General features: G+C 38.2%; 1 protein-coding gene across 1 annotated transcript in view; it reads left to right on the forward strand.

Annotated features, from left to right (window-relative positions):
- Positions 1–23,323, forward strand: part of APAF1 (apoptotic peptidase activating factor 1) — an 89,437-nt gene that overhangs the window by 5,644 nt on the left and 60,470 nt on the right. Inside the window, exons 4-10 of the mRNA XM_052001616.1 lie at positions 1,268–1,465; positions 14,606–14,789; positions 16,034–16,146; positions 16,249–16,380; positions 17,152–17,390; positions 20,032–20,199; positions 20,953–21,084. Coding sequence (XP_051857576.1) covers positions 1,268–1,465; positions 14,606–14,789; positions 16,034–16,146; positions 16,249–16,380; positions 17,152–17,390; positions 20,032–20,199; positions 20,953–21,084 — 1,166 coding nt within the window. The remainder of the gene's footprint in view (positions 1–1,267; positions 1,466–14,605; positions 14,790–16,033; positions 16,147–16,248; positions 16,381–17,151; positions 17,391–20,031; positions 20,200–20,952; positions 21,085–23,323) is intronic.

Raw genomic sequence — 23,323 nt, forward strand, 5'->3', positions numbered from 1 at the left:
TATCTTATTTTCTCTTCTCCAACCTTTTTCCCTTCTTCTGAACTGCTTTTTTCTTCACAGGGACCTTTATTGTTTTTTTTGTTATTCATTTGCTGTTTTCTTCATCTGGGATTTTTTGCACCTGTCTCCTGTTTCAGTTTCTGGTCAAACCACATTTCCTGGGTGAAGTCTCTGAAGTTTCCATCCAGCCCTATGTGCAGAGAAATTGAGAAAGTTTAGGACAGAGACCAAAAATATGAAGTCATGGCTTTGAAGTTTATTCATTTGTACTTTCTTTTAAATTGATATTTCAGGGGGCAGCTAGATGGTACAGTGGATAGAGCACTGGTTCTGAAGTCAGGACCTGAGTTCAAATCCATCCTCAGACACTTAATACTTCCTAGCTGTGTGACTCTGGGCAAGTCACTTAACCCCGATTGCCTCAGCAAAAAAAAAAAAAAAAAAGAAAGAAAGAAAGAAAAAAAAGATTTATATTTCAGTTTCTTTTATTATTTGAAATTTTTATAGTTATCTTTTGTTTTTACATTGCTTTTCTTTCCAGTAAATTTATCATTCTCTTTTAACCACCTTTCATGTTCTTCCTTATATGAGAAAAGAGAAGAAGAAAAGAAAAAACAGTTCAGCAAAAGTAACAAGCACAGTATCTGCAGTATTTATACCTATAGGCCCCCACCTCTCTAATAAAGGGCAAGAAATGGACTTTATCTCATCTTTGAGAGCCTGATTGGTTATAATAAAACAAAATTCAAATTTTTGATTATTTACACTGTTATAGTTAAAGTATATATGGTTTCCTTGGTTTTGATTTCTTCACATCACATCATATAAATCTACCCTTATTTTCTTGCTGTCTTTTATCGTGGTGCAATAATATTCCATTACATTCTTGTACCATATTTTGTTTAACTATTCCCCAATCAATGGGCATCATCTTTTTCTCCAGTTTTTTATTAACACTGAAGGGCTGTTATGATACTTTGATGTCCGTGGTATCTTTTGTTTTTGATCTACTTGGAGAATATATGTTGTAGTGTGATCTCTATATCAAAGAGTATGCTCAGTTTAGTCCCTTTTTGCTGAATTTCATTATTTTTAGAATAATAGTGGACCAATCCATAGTTTCAGGAATAGAGTATTCGCCTCTTGTGGAATTGATTGGGGACCTGTAAATGTACTGAAAATATGAGGTATGGTGCAGTGATTTAGTGATGTTGCCTCTGTAACTTTTTGACTGTTTTATTTATGTTCTCATTGTTTTGATTTTCAGTGAAGACAGTGTTGTGTGAAGGTGGTGTACCGCAGAGGCCTGTTGTGTTTGTGACCAGGAAGAAGCTGGTGAAGTCGATCCAGGAAAAGCTTTATAAGCTTGATGGTGAACCTGGATGGGTCGTAGTCTATGGAATGGCAGGCTGTGGGAAATCTGTCTTAGCCGCAGAAGCTGTCCGGGACCACAATCTCTTACAAAGTAAGTGCTCAAGTCTTGAGAGAATGATGGCTAATAATGTATTTTTCAGGAATGATTACTTTGAAATTATATAATTTGGGGAGGGTTGGCTGACAGATTTGATCAGATCACTATAAACTGGAATTCTCAGAATCATTGAGTTGAAAAATATCTTAGAAGTCATTTGGCTAAGGGATCTTAAGTCCTGTGAAATTTTTATTCCTCATTATATTATGAGAGATAGGATACCGTGGTGGATTGAAGTCAGAGCTTTACTTTTTTTTATTCAGAGCTTAACAAAACAAAATAAAATTAACATCTCCATATACCTAGTACAATAGAAAAAGATTGTACATTACACTTTAATTCTCTTTGAAGTACAATAACTTTTAATATAGCATGTATATACACACACATATATACGTATAGACACATACCTACATATTATTTACCTATATAAATATATATCTATATCTGTATCAATATCTATATATGTTATATAGATATACAGTACATTTATATGTAGAATGTATATATGTGTATGTGTGTATGTATTTGCGTGTGTGAGTGTGTGTAAAAAAATAAAATTTCACCTTAATTTTCAAACAAGTTCAATTTGATTATGATTCCTTCTAGCTTTCATTCTGTTTCATTCTCTTTTATATGTTTTTTTAAAAAGTGCGTCAGTGACTTTTTTTTTCTTCTTCTTTTTTTTTTTTTTGGTAACACTATTTACTCTTTCTCCCCATCCCATTGCAAAAAAAGAAAAACGAAAATTTTATAAGTCTGCATAGTCAGGTAAAACAGATTTCCATATTTGTTATATCCAAAAATATTTATCTTATTCTGCTACTTGGAGCCCTTTACCTCCATATCAATAGGTGGTGGATAACAAAGTCCCCTGAAATCATGGCAGCTATTGTATTGACCTGTTTTTTTTTTGTGTGTGTGTGTGTCTTTTAAGGTAGTTTTTAGTTATAATGTTTTCCAGGTTCTGCTTATTTCAGTCTACATCAGTTCATCTGGTATTGCTCCTTTTATAATTTCCTATTATGCAATAAAAATGTTACATTTATAGCTTAAGATTTGTTTAGCTGTTTCCTGCTTGATGGGCATCCTGTCCCCTCTCCCCTTTTTAGTTCCTATTACTTTGTTATAACAAAAAGAGATTCCATAAATATTTATTCACATATGAGTCCTTTTCCTTTTTCTTTGATCTCTCTAGGAGGTATGTCTGATAGCAACAAACCTGGACTTAAACATGGTTTTGTGACTTTGAACATGGTTCCAACAGAATTTTCTGAATGGTTGTACTAATTCACAACTCTACCAATAGTATGTTCTGGGGGCCAGGCAATTCTTTTTTTTTTTTTAATTATTATTATTTTTTATTATAGCTTTTTATTATGCATGGGTAATTTTTCAGCATTGACAATTGCCAAACCTTTTGTTCCAATTTTTCCCTCCTTCCCCATCTGCTCCCTCCTCCCCCATGCAGTTTGACCAATACATGTTAAATATGTTAAAGTGTAAGTTAAATACAATATATGTATACATGTCCATACAGTTATTTTGTTGTTCAAAAAGAATCGGACTTTGAAATAGTGTACAATTAACCTCTGAAGGAAATCAAAAATGCAGGCGGACAAAAATAGAGGGATTGGGAATTCTATGTAGTGGTTCATAGTCATCTCCCAGAGTTCTTTCGTTGGGTGTAGCTGGTTCAATTCATTACTGCACTATTGGAACTGATTTGGTTCATCTCATTCCTGGAGATAGCCACATGCATCAGAATTGATCATCATATAGTATTGTTGTTGAAGTATATAATGATCTCCTGGTCCTGCTCATTTCACTCAGCATCAGTTCATGTAAGTCTCTCTAGGCCCTTCTGAAATCATCCTGCTGGTCATTTCTTACAGAACAATAATATTCCATAATGTTCATATACCACAATTTATTCAGCCATTTTCCAATTGATGGACATCCACTCAGTTTCCAGTTTCTGGCCACTACAAAGAGGGCTGCCACAAACATTTTGGCACATACAGGTCCCTTTCCCTTCTGTAAGATCTCTTTGGGATATAAGCCCAGTAGTAACATTGCTGGATCAAAGAGTATGCACAGTTTGATAACTTTTTGGGCATAGTTCCAAATTGCTCTCCGGTATGGCTGGATGTATTCACAATTCCACCAACAATGTATCAGTATCTCAGTTTTCCCACATTCCCTCTAACATTCCGCATTATCTTTCCCTGTCATTCTAGCCAATCTGACAGGTGTGTAGTGGTATCTCAGAGTTGTCTTAATTTGCATTTCTCTGATTAATAATGACTTGGACTGTCTTTTCATATGGCCAGAAATAGTTTCAGTTTTTTCATCTAAATATTGTCTGTTCATATCCTTTGACCATTTATTTATCAATTGGAGAATGGCTTGATTTCTTATAAATTAGAGTCAATTCTCTATATATTTTGGAAATGAGGTCTTTATCAGAACCTTTGACTGTAAAAATGTTTTCCCAGTTTATTGCTTCCCTTCTAATCTTGTCTGCATTAGTTTTGTTTGTACAAAAACTTTTGATATAATCAAAATTTTCTATTTTGTGATCAATAATGATCTCTGGATCTTCTTTGGTCATGAATTCCTTCCTCTTCCACAGGTCTGAGAGATAAACTATCCTGTGTTCCTCTAATTTATTTATAATCTCATTCTTTATGCCTAGGTCATGAATCCATTTTGACTTTATCTTGGTGTACAGTGTTAAGTGTAGGTTAATGCCTAGTTTCTGCCTTACTAATTTCCAATTTTCCCAGCGGCCAGGCAATTCTTTAAGATGATTAAATCATTTAAGGTGGCTTTCATCTGGGGAGGGAGTTTCTACAGTAGAATTTATATACTCCTGAAATCACATCTATGTCTTATTTTCCCCCTACTCTCAAGTTACCTGGTAGTTATCTCATTTTTATTTTGTATATTCTTTTTTGTGTACATGCTTTCTCCTGGGTAGAATATAAGTTTCATGAGTATAGAGGCTATTTCTATTTGCCTTTTTATTTCCAGTGACTAGCAAAGTTTCTGGCATGTAAAATGCACTTAATGAATGCTTATTGATTGATCAAAATTAATCCAGTCCATAATACAGATGAGAAAACTGAGGCCCAGAGAAAGGGAGTAATTTGCTCAGAGAAAGTCACACAAGTAGTAAGTGACAGTACCAGAACTCAAATCCAGGTTCTCTGATACTCAACTTACTGTTTGTTTATTCCAGGACACAAATTCTTCTGAAGGAAGGCATTTTTCCCTTTTGGAGGAAGAATGGGGAATGTTGTTCCCTTCAGAAGTTGATTATTTTTATTTTTTTAAGTCAACTTTTAGATTACAAATTTTCTCCCTTCTACCTGTCTTCCATCCTTTGAGAGAGAAATGCAATACCCATTACACATATGAAGTTGTGTCAAACGCATTTTCATGTTTGCCATGTTGTGAAAGAAAAAACAAGAAAAATAAAGAAATCAGAAATAATATGCTTCGATGAGCACTCAATTGCAGTCGCATTACAACTAATGGACAATGAATTCATTAGTATTCTCTTTGGAGGTGAATAGTATTTTTCATCAGGGGTCCTTTGGAATTGTTTCAGATCATTGTATTGAACAGAATAGCTAAATCTTTCACAGTTGTTTTACTATTGCTATTATTGTGTAGTGTTCTTTTTATTCTGCTCATTTCACTTTACATTACTTTATGTCTTCCTAGGCTTTTCTGAAACCATCTTCTTCATCATTTCTTATAGCTCAGTAGTATATCCTCACGGTCATTTATCATAATTTGTTTAGCCATTTGCCAATGGATGGGCAATCCTCCAGTTTCCATTTCTTTATCACAACAAAAAGAGTTGCCGTAAAATATAGTTGTGTAGAAATTGATCCTTTTCCCTTCCCTATGATCTTTGGGATATAGGCCTAATAATGGTATTAAGTATTAGAAATTGATTCTTGATATGAGGATCCTTCCTGAAGAAGGATATAATAAATTAGTTTCAGTGACACAGTGACACGTGACTTTTTTGATAGTTTTTTTGTGATTTGGGTATGGAAGTGAGATTTCATTATACTCAGGGGTAGAGTTTTACAGTCAGTGTTAACTGATAACTATATGAATTATTCTTGGGGACCTTTCCCAGGGGTGAACTCCTGGTCACATCTATAAACCTTTTGTTTTCAGTTCTCAACCTCTCTGACTTTTTTTGCTTTTGATGCAAATGACCATCAGCTCCTTTGAGGTTGGGGGCAGTTCCCTCCTCCACACCTCTTATCCCAGCCTCTAATAGCTCTTCTGCTCAGTCCGCATCCACTTTTGTACTGATTATGTGTACTCCTTCAGGATCTGTTACTGATGGCCCCATTCACTAAGCTATGACTGAGAGGAGCCCAACTTGTGGACAGTATAATTTGGAAAATCCTATCTTTAATTTTAAAAAGTGGATTAGAATGATTAGTAACTTCAGTAAAACAGCAGGGAATAAAATGAGCCAATACAAATCATCAACTTTTTTATCTTACTAACAAAACGATAGAAAAAAATTCATTTAAAATCATTGTATTATGTATGATCTTTTGGGAGTCACGAGATCACTGACTTTTTGGAAATTGGCAATCTGGATTCAATGCCTGCCTCTCACACTTGTTGCATTGGGATCTTGGGAAAATAACTTCTTTGAATCTTGTTTTCTTTAACTATAAAATGAGGGGGTTGAACTTGATCTCTGAGGTCTCTTCTAACTCTCAGGCTATATTTCCTAAACTCTGGCAGTCAGCCCAAGAATAGCAGTGTGGTACTTTGGAAAGAGTTGCTTTTGGCACTGGGCTTTTGGGTTCCGGCCCTTGTTCTTCTGCTTACCTGGGTAAAGCTACAGGCAAGTCTCTGACTTTTTTGGCCCTCACTTGACTCTTAAGGTCATTCAGGACCTGGAGGAATACTCTGTGTTATGGGCTGGAACTCTGAACTTGAAACTAGGAGCTAAGTCAGTGGAATTGATAGAGACAATAGTAATCTAGTTTAGCATAGTTCAGTGTGATTGATTTAATCCTACAACAAATAATGGTTTCCTAGTGATATAATGATTGGCTTATACTCAGTGTGGAGCATATAAGCAGGGACTGAGAGCCACAGAAGAAGCTGGCAGAGGCAGAGAAAGCAAAGGACTGGTGGCAGGAGCTCAGGCTCTCAGAACCAAGAAGAGAGATAGGCCTCTAAGAAAGCTAACTGGGCCCCAGGAAAGGAGACAAGACTTTGAAAGAGACAATAAAGGATTTGGACTTGAACACCTGGCTGTACTTGTGGTGATTACTCTGATTGAAGGGAAGGCTGCTCCCAGAGACCTCTAGGAAATCGAACTAAGGAGAACACTCCACCCTTGTAGCCTTATTTATGTCCATGAGGCTAGTGGATCTGATTTCCAAATCCCCACCTCTAGCTTTGACCTTTCTTAGATTGACAAAAGAAAAATGTACGTACAGGATTTATTAAGTGCTTACTTTGTGCCAGTCTTTGTGTGATATTGGGAATACAAATCCAAGCAAAAATACAATCCCTGCTCCCAAGAAACACTCACAAGTAATCTGAAAGGGGCATGGGAGGTTGAAAAGTACTCAAGAGAGGTGCTTGGGGAAGATCCCATACTTGGCTTCATGACCTGCACCCATATCAGTAGGATCACAGGCTGGTGTTGGAGAAGGCCTTAGAAGCCACTCAGGCCAACCTCTCTATTTCATATAAAAAAATGGAGGTCTAGGCAAGGGAAAGGATTTCTCAGCATCACCTAAGTAATAAGTGTTAAGCCTGGGATTCAAACTCAGGACCTCAGACTCCATATCCAATACTTCCAATTGCATTGTATTATTTTTCTGTAAATCCTTTAATAGGTATTTATTCTGTGCCTGTGACTGGGCACTTATGATGACTTTTGGAGCCCCAGACTTAGGATCATATTCATTTAGAAAGGACCTTAGGGCTCATGAAGTCCAAAAATAGGTGAAGTAACTTGACTAAGTTCACACAGACCAAGTACTTCTTCCATAACTAAGTATTGCTAGGTGCTTTTTGTAGATCTGTCTTTAGTGCTCGGTCTGTGTAGTGCCTTGTGTAGAGAGTAGGTGTTCAAAAAACATCTTTTTTTTGTTTTTGTTGTACTTTGATTCTAGAAAATTTGAATTAGATTTTAGTCATATTCTCCTTCCTTTGGCATTAATGAGCTGTATGAATGTGGGCAATTCAGCTGATTTTCTCCTCCTCCTTCCTCTTCTTTCTTTTTTCTTCCCTCCTTCTCTTGAAACTAGTTTTTAACTATATGAATTCTTGGTGACTTTTCCGAGTAGTTCATCTGATCTTCATAGCTTAGCCTATTTCTCAGTTTATGCCAAAGTTGAGCCTAAATAATAAAGAATAAGGCTCAGGCCTAGATTTAAAAAAAATTATATTATGTCATAGTAGCTACAGTCAGTAATGGAGTGTCCAGTTTTGAAATGTCAGGAAAATGAGAATCGCTTTTTGCCAAGGAAGATTCTTGTCTTTTGAGTTCATTTTTTTCCTAGACTTCCTTCAATCCCCAATTAAAATCCCACCTTCTACAAGAAGTCTTTTTCAATCCCTCTTAATTTCCTTACTTGCCTTCCCTTACTCGCTTCCTCTTTGTCTTGTTTGTGCGCACTTGTTTGCTCCCTGTCTCCCCTGTTATATTTTGAGCTACTCAGGGATAGACACCATCTTTTACCTTTCTTTGTATTGTCATAATTTAGCACAGAATATGCTTAATAAATATTTATTGATTGAAAAAAACACTTTTTTGGGTAGAGTTCTTTTTTTTTTAATTTTATTTTTTAATTAAATTTAATTTTTTTAAAATAACTTTTTATTGACAAAACCTATGCCAGAGTAATTTTTTACAGCACTATTCCTTGCACTCATTTCTGTTCCGATTTTTCTTCTACCTCCCTCCACTCCCTCCCCTAGATGGCAAGCAGTCCTTTACATGTTGAATAGATTACAGTATATCCTAGATACAATATATGTGTGCAGAACTGGACAGTTTTCTTGTCGCACAGGGAGAATTGGATTCAGAAGATAAAAATAACCCGGGAAGAAAAACAAAAATGCAAGCAGCTTATATTCATTTCCCAGTGTTCTTTCTTTGGGTGTAACTGCTTCTGTCCATCCTTGGATCAATTGAAACTGAATTAGCTCTCTTTATTGAAGAGATATACTTCCATCAAAATACATCCTCAAACAGTATTGTTGTTAAGGTATATAATGATCTCCTGGTTCTGCTTATTTTGCTTAGCATCAGTTCATGTAAGTCTCACCAGTCCTCTCTGTATTCATCCTGCTGGTCATTTGGGTAGAGTTCTTACACTAAAATGACCCTATTCCAGTAGAACCCTTCCTGTGACAAACAATTGAAACAAATCAGCATGTCAGCCTGTGTCTTACTTTGCTTCTATAGTTCACCACCTGCCTACTTATAAATGGGAGCCATGCTTCATCTCTCCATCTTCTGAAGTCAGGATTGGTGACTGCATGGCTCAGAGCTGCAAAGTCTTCCATTGGTGCTTTTCTTTATGTTATTGTGGTCATCATGACGCTTAGTCTACTGGTTCTGCTGGCTTTGCTTTGCTTCAGTTTATACGGGTCTTCCCAGTTTCTCAGAATTCTTTTTTGTTCCTTCTTATGAAGGAACATTATGTATTCGTATACACAATTTGTTTACCTGTTTTCTAATTCTGGACTTCTTAAACTTTTTCTACTTGAGATTCCTTTTTCCCCAAGAAATTTTTATATGACTTCGGATCATTAGGTATGTATATCAAACATTTGTGATAATCATAATTTCTTAACCCCCGCATGCAGTTACATGACCTCATGTAACTGATCAAGATCCCCAGTTTAAGAAGCTTTTTTCTAATTGATGGAAATCACTTGGCTATTAAAAAACAAGTGCTGCTCATAAATGTTTTTGTTACTATTTGGGTCCTTTTTCCTCTGTTGAGTCTAGTAGTGATATTGCTGGGACAAGCCATGTGCAGTTTAGTGAATTTTTTCAGGTACTAATCTAATTATTTTCCAGAGATGATGAAACCAATCTTTAGCTCCAGCTACAGTCTGTATGCCAGCCTTCTCACTGCCTCTCAAGTATTTACTCAAAGTATTTTGTATTCTTTGCTAAACATATTCTCTCCAGAATCTAAGAACATTAATCTTTAGATTTCTGATTACCAAATTCTTTCTATTTCCCTCTTTCCTTCCTTTCCTTCTCCCCCTTCCCATTCTCTCAATGTATCAGTAAATCACTTCCTTCCTTATTATCATAAGGTTAGAACCAGAAGAAAATCTTGGAGACCATCTCATTTTACAAAGGCGGAAACTGAGGCCCAGGAGATGATGTGTCATTTAGAGGTCCCTTCTAACTCTCAGGCTATATTTTCTAAAATCTGGGAGTCAGATTTTAGAGACTAAGTAGCAGAGCTGAACTTAAAATCTAGGCCTTCTGACTGTTATCCAGTCCTTGCCTATCTTTTTGATAGATAGTAGACTTTCAGGTTAGATTGCTTTGTACTGAATCACTTTGTTTGCCTTAGTGAAGGGGGGTGTGGGGAGCAGGGCAGGGAGGTTCTGCTTAATGATAGTCACAGAATTTCATTTCTGCCAGCTGAGCATCAGATAGACAGTAGTCAGGGCAAGTTGATTTGGGCCAAAAAGAGCTAAGAACAAGTCTGAGCTCTTAGTCAAGGCTAATTTGCATCCTCTTATGCCCAAAACAAAGATGTTTAGGTTGTTTGCTGCAACAAATGATAAACACCTTCTTAGCTAAGTATCATACAGTGATGTGAGGATTATTGGCTTTATTTATTTTCCTAAAGTAAGATTTATGGGCATTATTTTATATGGTATGGTAAAAATTCTGTGGCTGGCTTATTTTTAATTGTACCCTGTTTGGGGAATGCTATATAAAAATATAATATGTATTGGAAGTAATTACTTAAAAGAAAATGACCACTATGCAATATATAAATATATACATTATAGTGTGTGTATGTATGTGTATATATATATATAGTTTATTATACATATATAATATATATAATTTTATTTACATCTTTTGTTTTTAATACCCTACTCATTTTTTGACTACTTAAGTCATCCTCACTGTACCTTGTAGTGCAGACTTCCTTGTAACAAAGGGGAATAGAAGAATGGAATAAGCATTTATATAGTAACTTCTCTATGCTAGGCATTGTGATAACTACTTTTTATGTTTAATTTTTTTCTCAAAATGTTTACATATTAAAAAAATCTTTTAACGTTGATTTTTAAAAATCTTTTGAGTTTTAGATCTCTCCCTCTTATTTTCCCCTTGCCCTCCTTGAGAAGGCAAGCAATTTGATATAGATTATACATGTGTAGTCATGCAAAACATTTCCATAGTAACCACTTTGCAAAAGAAAATGCAGACCAAAAAACCCCCAAGAATATTAAAGGAAGTAAAAAATTATATTTCAATCTGCATTTAAACTCCATTAGTTCTTTCTCTGTAGGAGGAATCAAATTTTTCTCCATGAGTCCTTTGGAATTGTCTTGGTTCATTGTGTTGCTGAGAATAGCAATTATATAATATAGCTGGTACTGTATATAGTATTCCCCTTTGCATCAATTCATGTTCCTGAAAGTATCCTGCTAGTTGTTTCTTAATAGCACGGTAGTATTCTATGACAATCACATACCATAATTTTCTTAGCCATTCCCCAATTGATGGGTATCCCTTCAATTTCTAATTCTTTGTTACCAAATAAAGAGTTGCTGTACATATAGGTCCTTTTCCTTTTTTTTTTTTGTTCTCTGGGATACAGACCCAGTAAGTGATATTGATGGGTCAAAGGATATGCACAGTTCTATCATCCTTTGGGTATAGTTCCAAATTGCTCTCCGGAATGGTAGCATCTAACAACAGTGCATTGTGCTAGCTACTTCTTGAAAAGTTATTTGATTCTCACAACAACCCTGGAAGGTAGGGTGCTATTATTTACTTCTATTTTATAGATGAACACTGAGATAGGTGAATTGATTGCCCAAAGCTATACCAAGTAGTAAGTGTCTAAGACTGGACTTGAACTCAGGACTTCCTGACTCATCTGAGCTCTCTTTCCTTTGTGCCACAAAGAAAAGCAACTCAGCAAAAAGGTCTGACAAAATGTCTCAAAAACATAGTGAATGATCTGTAGTCAGAGTTGCCAACTTCTTTCTTGAGAGATATAAAGTGTTCTTCATATATTTTCTTGGACAGAAATCTAAATGCTCACATGGCTGCATGGACACCGTGCACACATTGAGTAATGAAGTCTTGGAGCTTGTTATTAAACAAAAATCACTATTAATAAATGTTGCATATTTGATATATGCATGTATGTATATGTGTGTATGTAGACATGCATCTGTAGCTGCTTCTAGGCTTCCAGAACGACTCTCCTCTGCCCCTCTACACAAAGCCCCTCTCTGGGGTCTCTCTATTCTATGTCCTCATTTGTCCTCAGTGGGTCCAGGTTAGAGCCTCCCTATCACTACCTTCCTTTTGGGTCTTGTTCTCTTGATTTCTTTGAGCCTCCCCATTTGTCTTGGCTTTTCTCGTCCTGCTAGTCTTCCTTTAGGGGACCACTGTACTCTGTCTTATCTCCTCACACCGGGCATTTGGCCATTCCCTCATCACTGGGCAGCCAGTATAGGAAGAGTTAGGTATATCTCACCTTCCTTTTTGTTTCTGAATCTGAGGTACGTATGCCCTCTAGTGTGCCCTCTTGGTAAAAGAGAGCCTTTTGTTGGTGTGCCAGCGGCATTTTCTCTTAATTACCAATGTATTTTTAGTTTTTATTTTTTATTTTAAATTAAGTAAATCTGTTAACTCTTAATGGATCCTGTATATCACGACTTTTGGTCTCTGAGGATTGTACAAATTAACTTTGTATTTTAAAATTTTGTAATTTAAAATATATTACTAATGCCTCTTCCCTGCTTTGTTCAGTGAAGAGCAGTGGCTCCTTGTTACCTCCTGGTGATCCAGGAGATCCATTGTGGTTTCTAAAGCCTTCATAACCTAGCTCTTCCCTTCCTTGCTGGTCTTCTCGTGCTGTGCTTCCTTGCACATGAGCCACTGTCACGGCCCGACCCTTGTCTCTGTCTGTCTCTTGGGCTTGGAATGCCTGCACTCCGTTCTTCCACCTCTTGGCTTCCTTGCTTCCTTTGGGACTTGACTCCAATCCCCCTCTCTGCCAGGAGGCTCCTCTCTCTTCTCTCCCCACAGGTGCTCCTGATTCTGAGATCCCCCTCCTTCTGCACTGGGTATGTCCTGTGTGTACATAATTCTTTGCATGTGGTCTCCCCCATTAGAAGGGGAGCTCCAAGGGCTAGGACAACCCTGAGCACAGTGCCTGGCTCGTAGTGTGTGTTGTTAAATGCTTGATGACCAGATATGGTTGTGTGGTTTGTAAGTGTCAAGGGGCAGATCTAAGGCCAATCCTTTTTCCTGATTTCTTGTTCAGCGAGTCATCCTTTACTCCCAGTGCCCACTTGAAGGCTTAGTCTCTCTCTGAAGCATTTATGCTGCCTGTCTTCTTTCTCATTTAGAGAAGCCCTCTCTCCTGATGTGGGAGAGAGAGTCTCCAGCTCATGAGATCATTGGAGGATTCTTAGGTGGCAGCATCTCAAGGCTGTTGGGTGCTTAGTTATGGGGGAAGGGCTTTCATGTCCATCTTTGAGCTGCTTCCTGCTGAGATGCTGAACAGGAGCTGCTCCTGAAGACCTCATTGAGCCAGGCTGATCAAGTTGTGCTGGGGGAGCTTTATGACCTGAGAACTTGAGGCTATTCTCTGCCTTAATTTATCTGGTGATAGTTAGGATGAGGGATGAGATTGGCTGCTTCTACTGCCTTATTCAGAGATCTAGCTGGAGGGAAGGGAGCACAAGGGATTAGGAGAAGGATATCTTAGACTAATTTGGAAGCTTCTGAAAGGATGGTTGTGAAGCTCCTACTATGTGTGGGTACTGGCATAAACACTAAGAATGCAGATACAAAGAATGAAGCAATCCCTCTGCTAGTGAGCTTACATTTTAACAGAGGAGGCATCAACTACACACACACACACACACACACACATATAAAAACAAATAAAATATCTTTTTGGGTGGAAAGGTGGGGAAGAGTCACTAGCAGCTAAAAACGTTTTTCCTATTTACCCCCCTTCATTTCCCCCTTAGAAAACTGATTTAGTTTGTTTTGATAGGAAGAAAAAATTTTTTGGTTTGGACTTGTGATTTCAACTGTATAGATAATTCCTAGTGAAAGAACTACCCCTCCTACAGCTGATTATCCACTCTGCATGGCCTTAATTTCTACCCTTAATTTTTAATGCCAAGTGACTTTGGATGATTTTGGCAGAATTAGATGAAGCTTAGGGGCCCCTTTGCAGAATAATACAAATTGCATTATTTTAAATTTTACTTGTATGATGTGCAGGATTATAGAAGAACGGATGAAATACAATGATCAGAATAATTTAAAAACTTCCCAAAACTCATGGGCTCCAGATTAGGGGATCCAGCCTTAGAGAGTTACCTTGAGGCTCTAAGAGACAAAGTAACTGGCCCAGGATTGTACCATTCTATGTTAGCATGTAGGAATGAACACAGGTTTTTCTTTTTTTAAAATAATTTTTTGAAAAAATTAACAAAAATCTACTTCCCCCTTCCTGTTTCCTTCTTGAGAAAGAACGAAAAATAGAAGCTTTATTACAAACCTATATAATCAGACGACAAATTTTTCACATTGGCCATGTCCAAAATCAAAGATGTCTCTCAGTCTAATATGCAGAGAGTTGACTCTCTGGCCAGCTCTCATTCCATAGTGCCTGAGGCAGCCATGCTGAGAGGATAGAGACATTCCCACAAATACCCCAACAAGTCCCTTCCTCCCTAGAATGACCTGATCTTCTATTATTTCCTCCTTTTTCAAAGAAGCAAGGGTATAGAGCTGCCTTTTGTTAGTGCAGTGCTCTATATTGAAAGCTTCTTCAAATCATAGTTTGACCTTTGTGTCTTGCTTACTGTCTTTCCCAGCATGCTTTCCAGGAGGTGTGCATTGGGTCTCCATTGGCAAACAAGACAAATCTGGGCTCCTGATGAAACTCCAGAATCTGTGCACAAGACTGGATCAGGATGGTGCTTTTTCCCAGAGACTCCCATTGAACCTTGAAGAAGCCAAAGACCGCCTTCATTTCTTGATGCTACGCAAGTGCCCAAGGTAGAAATTGAGGATGGGGGCCTCACTCTTGGTTTTTCCTCATCATTTCTTAGGATTATATGGATTAAGGGGAGCTGGTTTTGACACCGGCCTTTGGGTCTTCTGTCAATAAAAAAACAGGAGGAGAAGAGTGCATAGAGTGGACTTGGATTTGAGTCTTGTCTCCTTTTTGAGCTCGTGGTACTAGGCAAGTCCTTCTGGGTTTCATGTATAAAACGAGAGTGTTAGCATCTAATCCCTTAAAGTTCTTGATTTATGATTTTATCTAGAAGAGAGATTAAGCTTGATCAGTTTGTCTCTGAAAGCAAAACTGGAAATAATGGATGGAAGTCCTGGTTCAGTTTGGAAGAACTTCCCAATTGAGTTGTTGTGAGGATCAGCCAAAGTGATATCTGTATAGCATTTAACATGGTGCCTGGTACCTAATAAGTGCTTAATAAGTGCTGCTTCCTTCCTTCCTTTCACTTTTTCACTGTCAGGGTCAATTCCCAATCTGGTACAGAGCCTTAGGGGTTAAACAAAATCTTCTTACTAAACTCTATTTGATTACCCTCAGTGAGAAGTAATTTTCTGGGTGATTAAAAAGAAGTTCAGGAAAATACAAAAAGTCTATCTCTGGCAGGAAAGTTTTCTGGGCTCTCAGTGGACTGTCATTAAAATTCTTGGCTAATTGCTGGGTGTTAGGTGAAATCACAGAGTTATTCTTTGTTTTCCTTATTATTTAATTATTTGAACCATTTTCCATATAACGGTAAATAATTTGCATCTAGAAGAACATTCTTGCTGATTATATGAAGGCATGTTTTTTGATTGAACTTATGATTTCATTGCTGTGGGGCAACCTTGATAAGGTTTTTCCCCTTTGCCCATGAGGAGGGAAGCACCCCCATCCCCACTCCACCATGAGTACCTCGCTTTGCATCTTTCTGCTGTTCAGCTTTTTTAATGTGATGCTTTTTCCTATTAGAATATAAAAAACTAGATCTTTTTCCTTGTATTAATTTCTCTTTTGCTTAATGAAATACACAGGAGCTAAGTCAGTGCTTGTTGCCTGCCTGCCTGTCTTGCCTGAAGCAATGAGAAGTGAAGGGATTTGCTCAGGATCATAAAGAGCTGATGAGTGCCAAAGGCAGGATTTGAGGCCAGCCCCCACCTAGCTTCTCATATTATGGTCGCTGTTAACTTTTTAGAAGGAAATACCCCGAGTGCTCTCAGGAGTCCTGAGAGTTTGCTTTCTATCCTAGGTCTCTTTTGATCTTGGACGACATATGGGATTCGTGGGTGCTAAAAGCTTTTGACAATCACCATCAGATCCTTCTCACCAGCAGAGATAAAAGTGTGACTGACTCAGTGATGGGTAAGTGTCTCTGTGCTGGTTGCCCAGTGTCTTTTACTTTTTGACTCTGTTTATTGAGCTGTGCCTTGGGGTTTATTTCTTTTTCTTTTGCTCCCATTACAGGTCCCAAATATGTAGTCCCTGTGGAGAGTGGCTTAAGAAAAGAGAAAGGATTGGAAATCTTGTCGCTCTTTGTTAATATGAAAAAAACAGATCTGCCCGAACAAGCTCATAGCATCGTGAGGGAGTGCAAAGGTAAATTCCTTTAAGGAGGAACATATTGATTTGAGAGATGAGGGGCCCCCTCATTTAGATCAACATGGGAATGTTACTAATTAATTTCAGTATGCCTTCTCCTTCATCCTTGGGGTTTTTTAATGGTGCCATTAAGTAATTTAGTCATGAAGTCATCCCTAATTCAAAGTTTTATTATTTCTTGTCTAACTGGGCTTCCTGTATCTTGCTTCTTCTTGTTGTAATCCATCCTCCACACATCTATCCAATTGATACTCAATTGGCTACTCAAACACCTGATCCTATCTCTTTCTCTGTTCAGAAGCCTTGAGGTACCCATAGCCACCCAGAACAGGTGAGAGGAGAGCCTCTGGCTCTGGCCTGCAGAGATAGCTTGGAAGGCAGTTGCCATGTGCTGCTTCCTTCCTTTGTAGGCTGGGTCTGAGTGTCATCTACTGGTTTTTCTGGTTATGATATAAAAGATGGATAGAAGGGCAGCAAGAGAGTAGAAGTTACCATCCTCTTATTTGGAGGCTGTTGTTGTGGTTCAAGGGAGCTTTGATGATGATCGAATCTAGGGGGATGATCATGGGGACAGAGATGGGGAGGGCAATGAGTGAGCAGCCTTGTGGAGGTAGAATTAAATTTTCTTTTCTCTGTTCTGGTGTAGAAGGGAAATACCTGGCTTGAGACAGGTCCACCTGCCTGCCTGCCTGCCTGTCTGTCTCTTTGCTAATGGTTTTCTTTTAAAAGGTTTGACATTGTTGGTTTTCTTTCCTTTTTTTTTTCCAGGTTCCCCTCTTGTAGTGTCTTTAATTGGTGCCCTATTACGTGATTTCCCCAATCGGTGGGGATACTACCTCAGGCAACTTCAGAACAAGCAGTTTAAAAGAATTAGGAAGTCTTCATCTTATGACTATGAAGCCCTGGATGAAGCCATGTCCATAAGTGTGGAAAGACTGAATGAAGCCCTTCAGAAGTATTATAAGGACCTTTCCATCCTGCAGAAGGATGTAAGAGTACCTACTAAGGTAAGCACAGGTGGGTGGTTTGATGGGTCAGAGTTAGGGCCTCTTTGGAATTCTTGGGTCTTGTTATTGGATTATTATGGTATGTAATCATTCTTGAAAGAGATTTCTCCATTTTTCTATTGATTCCCCTCCCTCCCTTCCTTTTTTTTTTTTTTTTTAAACATCATAGCCATTTTTTAATAGCTTCCCATGCCTAATTCCTTCCTTGGTTTCTTCCTTATAATAAGTCAGTTAGCCAGCATTTATTGAGTCCAGTCAGCCAGCATTTATTAAGCACTTAATATGTGCCAGGCATTGTGTTAAATGCTGAGGATACAAAGAAAAGACACAAAACAGCTCCTTCTCTTAAGAAGCTTACACTCAAAAAGGGAGACATTATTGCTAAGAAATAAGGACAAATCAGATATAGACAGGACAAATCAGAGGTAATTTCAGAGCTTGGGAAGACATTAAAGTTAAGAGTACCAAGAAGGGCTCTTTACAGAAAGTGGGATTTTCACTGAGACTTAGAGGAAATAGGGAGGCCATATCAGGTACCATGTTAGGCTTCGGGTCTACTTCCATTGACCCTGAATATATCCTTCATGTTTTTGTTGTCTCTGTCCCACGAGAATTTCACTTCTTTGAGCATGGGGACTGAATTTTGCCTTTTTTGTATGTAAAATGTGCCAGGCACACCATAAGTGCTAAGTGCTTGTTATTATTGCAGAGAAGGAAAACTATCCTCCTCTCAGTAGTTTGTATTTTAACAGAGGAGGCAATATTTGTTATTCAGTCATTTCGCTTGTGTGAGACTCTTCGTGACCCCATTGGGATTTTCTTGGCAGAGATACGAAATAGTTTGCATTTCTTTCTTCAGCTCATTTTCCAGATGTGGACATTGAGGCTGTCAGAGTTAAGTGACTTGCCCAGAGTTACAAAGCTAGGAAGTGTCTGAGGCCAGAATTGAACTCCAAACATGAGTCTTCCTGACTCCATTCAGGAAGCTCTATGCATTACACCATCCAGCTTCCCTGGAGGCAACATAAACATATACAGATGTACACAGAAGAATTACAATGTAGATAGGGAGAGAGAGCTTGAGTAATTAAGCAAAATAATGGGAAAAACAGCCTGACTACATAAGGCCATGTTTTGTACCTAGTATTGCTTCATTTACATAATTACAGTGATTATGTTTGTTATTCTCTTGATTCTGCTTTCTTTGCAATCTCATTTTCCATGAATCTTCTCAGATTTCTCTGAATTCCTCTTTGTCACTGCATATGGCACAATTAAATTCCTCCACATTCCCGTATCACAATTTGTTAGGCATTCTGTAATTGATGGGCATGCCCTGAGTTTCCATCTTTTCCAACTAATGAAGAGTACTGCTATTGATATGATGTCTTATACCTAGTATGTGGGGTCCCTGGGTCAAAAGGTATGAATAATTTACATTAGTTTTGCCCAAGTGTTTTTCCTAATTTTTTCTGATTCTTGCTTTTCTACTTACTAAATTTCATCAGGCTCCCTTTTATCTCTTTTGTTAGACATTTAAGCACTTTCAAAACTTGGTTCCAACCTGCCTTTCAGATTTATACATAACTCCCATTCATGCCCTTTCTCTTGCAGCCAACCAGCCTGCTGTCCTTTTGATGGACTGTCTCTCTTTCCTAGAGGTGTGCTTTCCTTCTTCCCCTTTACCTCTTAGAATCCTTGATTTCCTTTAAGGCTCAGTTCAAGCATCACCTTCCCCCTCAAAGCCTTTCCTAATCTTTCCCAGCTTTTAGACCTTGTTCCTGCTGCTCTCAAAGATATGTTGTATTTATGAACTTACTTTGTATGTTTTTATATACATAGATAGTGCACACATGCACACTTGTGTGTATGCACCTATGCACACTTGTGTATATATACATATACGATATGTGCACAGACCCAGATATACACAAACATATTTGTGTGTTTTTTGTCCTGAAAAACTATACGCTATGTGAGTCCATGGACTGTTTCTTTGTGTCCCTAACACCTAATGTAATGTCTGCCATATAATAGGGGATTAATGAACACTTTTTAACTGATTGATTAGCATGTTATAGTTTGCTAAACATTCCCCAATCAGTAGTTCCCCACTTGTAGTGTTTTTTGTTATTATTCTTCCATGAATAATGCTAATTTGAATGTTGATGGAACCTTTTTGCTCTCGACCTCTTTGTCAGAGCCACATAGCTGGAATGTAAATGTCAGAGGATGTGCTTGAGGTTTTCTCTTATTGTAGGAGCCTGAAGAACTACAGGCTCCTGATCAGGACAGACTTCCTGAATTAGGAGTAGAATGGGAGAGCAGCTGCGAATATAAGTATACCCATTCTTTAACAATGTTGCAGGAAGTTGTGTGTATGGGTATGTAAGATATACATGAAGCTCATCCAGATGACCAGTTTTAGGCGTCCATTTCTTTTCCACAAATTTTGAAGTGGTTCCATTGAAGTGAGAAGGAATGCTGCTTCCTTAGTATCCTGTTGCTTTCTCTCCAGAGAAGCAGTTGGTAGCTGCCTGCATCCATTCAAGCTGTGATCCAATTTTACTGTGTAGCCCCCTTCCCTACATTCCTGTAACTATTGCTTCTGGATGCCTGAAGTGCTCCCAATGTTTCTCAGGTATTATGTATTCTTTGGGACATGGAGACTGAAGAAGTTGAAGACATCCTACAAGAATTCATTAATAAATCCCTCCTGTTTTATGACCGAAATGGAAAATCATTCCGTTATTATTTACATGATCTTCAGGTCGATTTCCTCATGGAGAAGAACCGTGACCAGCTCCAGGTACTAAGGTCTTTGTGACTTTGAATGGCACAGCTTTTTCCTCTTCTTTTTTTTTTTTTTTGGATGCTCACCTTTGAACAGTTGTTTTTGGCTAGTGTCCAAATATTTGTGAGAGTCCTAATTTTCTCTTCCCATGTAATTCTTCATGTATTAAAAGGCAAAGTTATATCTTTATGAGGATGATTTTGTCTTGACATTAGAGCCATCCCTGGTGAGGAACACAGAAGATTCTTGAAGATTATGTGTTTACTGAAATTGGTTTTTAAAAATGATTTTTTTCTTAAAAAATTTATTTTGTCTCTCATCTTCTCCTATCCCTAATGAAGAGAAAAAAAAGGAAAGATAAAAGTGCTTTGAAACAAATATGCATTGTCAAGCACAGCAAATTCCCAAACTGGCCTTGTTAAAAATAATGTCTCAGACTGCATCCTAAATTTGTCATCTCTGTGTCAAGAGATGAGCATAGATTATTATCAGTCCTTTAGAGTAATGGTTGGTCATTGCATTGATCAGAAGTCTTAAGTTTTTCAAAGTTGTTTGTCTTTAACAGTGTTGTTATTATTTAAATTGCTTTCCTGCTTTAGCTTACTTTACTGCATCAATTCATACAAATCCATCTGATTTTCTCTGAAACTATCCCTTTTGTCATTTCTTGTGATGCAATAGTATTCCATTACAATTGTAAAAGTAAACTCTAGTTTGTTGATAGACACCTCTTCTCCCCACCCCTGAAGTGTTTCATTCTTGTTACAGGAATTGCACAGAAAGGTTGTGACTCAGTTCCAGAGATATTACAAGGTGCACTCTCTTGCTTCTGAACAAGAAGACTCCATGTACTGGTACAACTTTCTGGTGTATCACATGGCGAATGCCAACATGCGCCAAGTAAGTTAGTCTCACTTTTATTTCTTCACTGTCTCTCTCCGTCCCATCACGTTTTCATGGTCAGGCTGATGCTAGAGAACTCAGAACTACATCTTCTCATGGGGTCAGGGTCTCCCAGTGAGACAGACAAACATTGCTCATTTTAGGAATTGTTTTGACATGATAAGGGCTTCCAAAAACAGTTGAAAACAATCCCCTTCTACAGATCTCGTCCCTTTAAAGTTTGCATAGTGTTGTGTCTATGTCAGTTTATTTGATCCTTGACTGCCATGACATTGGTCAAGTCACTGCACCAGGCCTGAGTTTCCTCATCTGTTTAACAGTGGAGTCAGAAGAGATCATATCTGAGGCCTCTTGCAGCTCAGATCCAGGTCTGACATCTTTGATTTCATAATGTTAGCAAGGCCATTAGCATTTCATTTCAGTCAAGCACCTGTTATATATGCTGGGTACAGGTTAGAGCTAAAGACTCAGGCTAGAATTAAACAATCTCCTATCCTCAGAGAGTTTTCATTTTATTGGGAGAAACAGCACATATATGTAAACCTAAACACAAACGGGACAGAGTAAGGATGAAGGGTTTGGGGGTAGGGAAGCACACCAGTAGCTGGGAGGATCAGAAAAGGCTTCATGAAGGACAGGCCATGTGAACTGAACTTTGAAGAAAGTGATTCCAAGGAGCTGATGGAGGAAGCAGGACTTGGAGGGGGAGAGGGGAGTAGTGGCAGATGGGCTCATTGGGCTGCAGTGCATAAGGATAGAGAGGTATGTAATCAATCTGAACAGGGGGTTGAGGCCAGAAGTGAAGGACTTTAAATGCCAAACAGGGGCATTTCTGTTTATTGATAAGGTATGACCCGGAGCAATCTTGCTTTAGGAATACCACTTGGGCAGTTGGGCGGGGAGATTGGGTTGGAGGAGGAGAGAGATCTACTTTCGATGCTTGTGCCTGGACATCCGCTTTGCTTCATTCCTCATTCTTGGTTATATTCTGAATAGTGGAGGTGGCCAGTGAAGTGATCTGTGGAGGGAAGTGTTGCTAGGTTCTGAGACCCCGAAGAATCCCTCAGGAATCCAGCAGCAGGGGCTGCCAGTGGCTCTAGGTGCGGCTTCTGAGCAGCTGAAGGCTGTAGCCACAGACAGACTAGAGGAGTCTTGGTTCTTTCCTGCCTGTATCCTTGGGGTTTGAGACCTTTGTCAAAACCACATATCATGCCAAGGAAAACAGGACTTCATTTTTCAGATTTTCTGTCCTTCATTTCTGCCCTGCTTTCTTCAATCTCTGATTTAAAAATGGGAAGAGGGAATTTCTGGCGCCTTGTGCTACAGTTGTCTCTTTTGCTAGGAGGCCTATGGTGGGTGGTAGAAGAGCTCAGCCAAGAGATGCTGTTCAGAGCAGAGTGGGAAAGCTGCAGTCACCCCATTGCATCCCCTTAAGCAGAGATCTGAGGATGCTACTCGTTTTTATACACTTTGAACCTGAGTTTGGACACTTGAGTTCTTTTTTTTTTTTTAAAGTAGTTTTATAAAATGTTTGTGGCAGCCCTTTTTGTAGTGGCCAGAAACTGGAAACTGAGTGGATGCCCATCAGCTGAAGAATAGCTGAATAAATGATATGTATATGAATGTTAGGTAATATTGTTCTGTAAGAAATGACCAGGCCTGGAGAGACTTACATGAACTGATGCTGAGTGAAATGAGCAGAACCAGGAGATCATTATACACTTCAACAAGGAAACTATACAAAGATCAGTTCTGATAGACGTGTTTCTCTTCAACAATGAGATGATTCAAACCAGTTCCAATTGTTCAGCAATGAAGAGAGTCATCTACACTCAGAGAAAGAACAATGGGAAATAAGTGTGGATCACAACATAGCATTTTCACTCTTTTTGTTATTGTTGGCTTGCATTTTTGTTTTCCTTCTCAGGGTTTTTCTTTTTTTCTAGATCCAATTCTTCTTGTGCAGCAAGATAACTATAAGTATGTATACATATATTGGATATAACATATATTTTAACATATTTAACATATATTAGACTACTTGCCATCTAGGGGAGGGGATGAGGAGAAGCAGGGGAAAATTTGGAAGAGAAGATTTTGCAAGGGTCAATGTTGAAAAATTACCCATATGTATGTTTTGTAAATAAAAAACTATAATAATAATAATACTAAAATGAGAAAAAATAAAGTAGTTTTGTAAAACTTAAGAACTTGAAGGTCATCAACAAACATCTGC

This window comes from Antechinus flavipes, chromosome 5 (assembly GCF_016432865.1).
Source record: "Antechinus flavipes isolate AdamAnt ecotype Samford, QLD, Australia chromosome 5, AdamAnt_v2, whole genome shotgun sequence".
Classification (NCBI taxonomy): domain Eukaryota; kingdom Metazoa; phylum Chordata; class Mammalia; order Dasyuromorphia; family Dasyuridae; genus Antechinus; species Antechinus flavipes.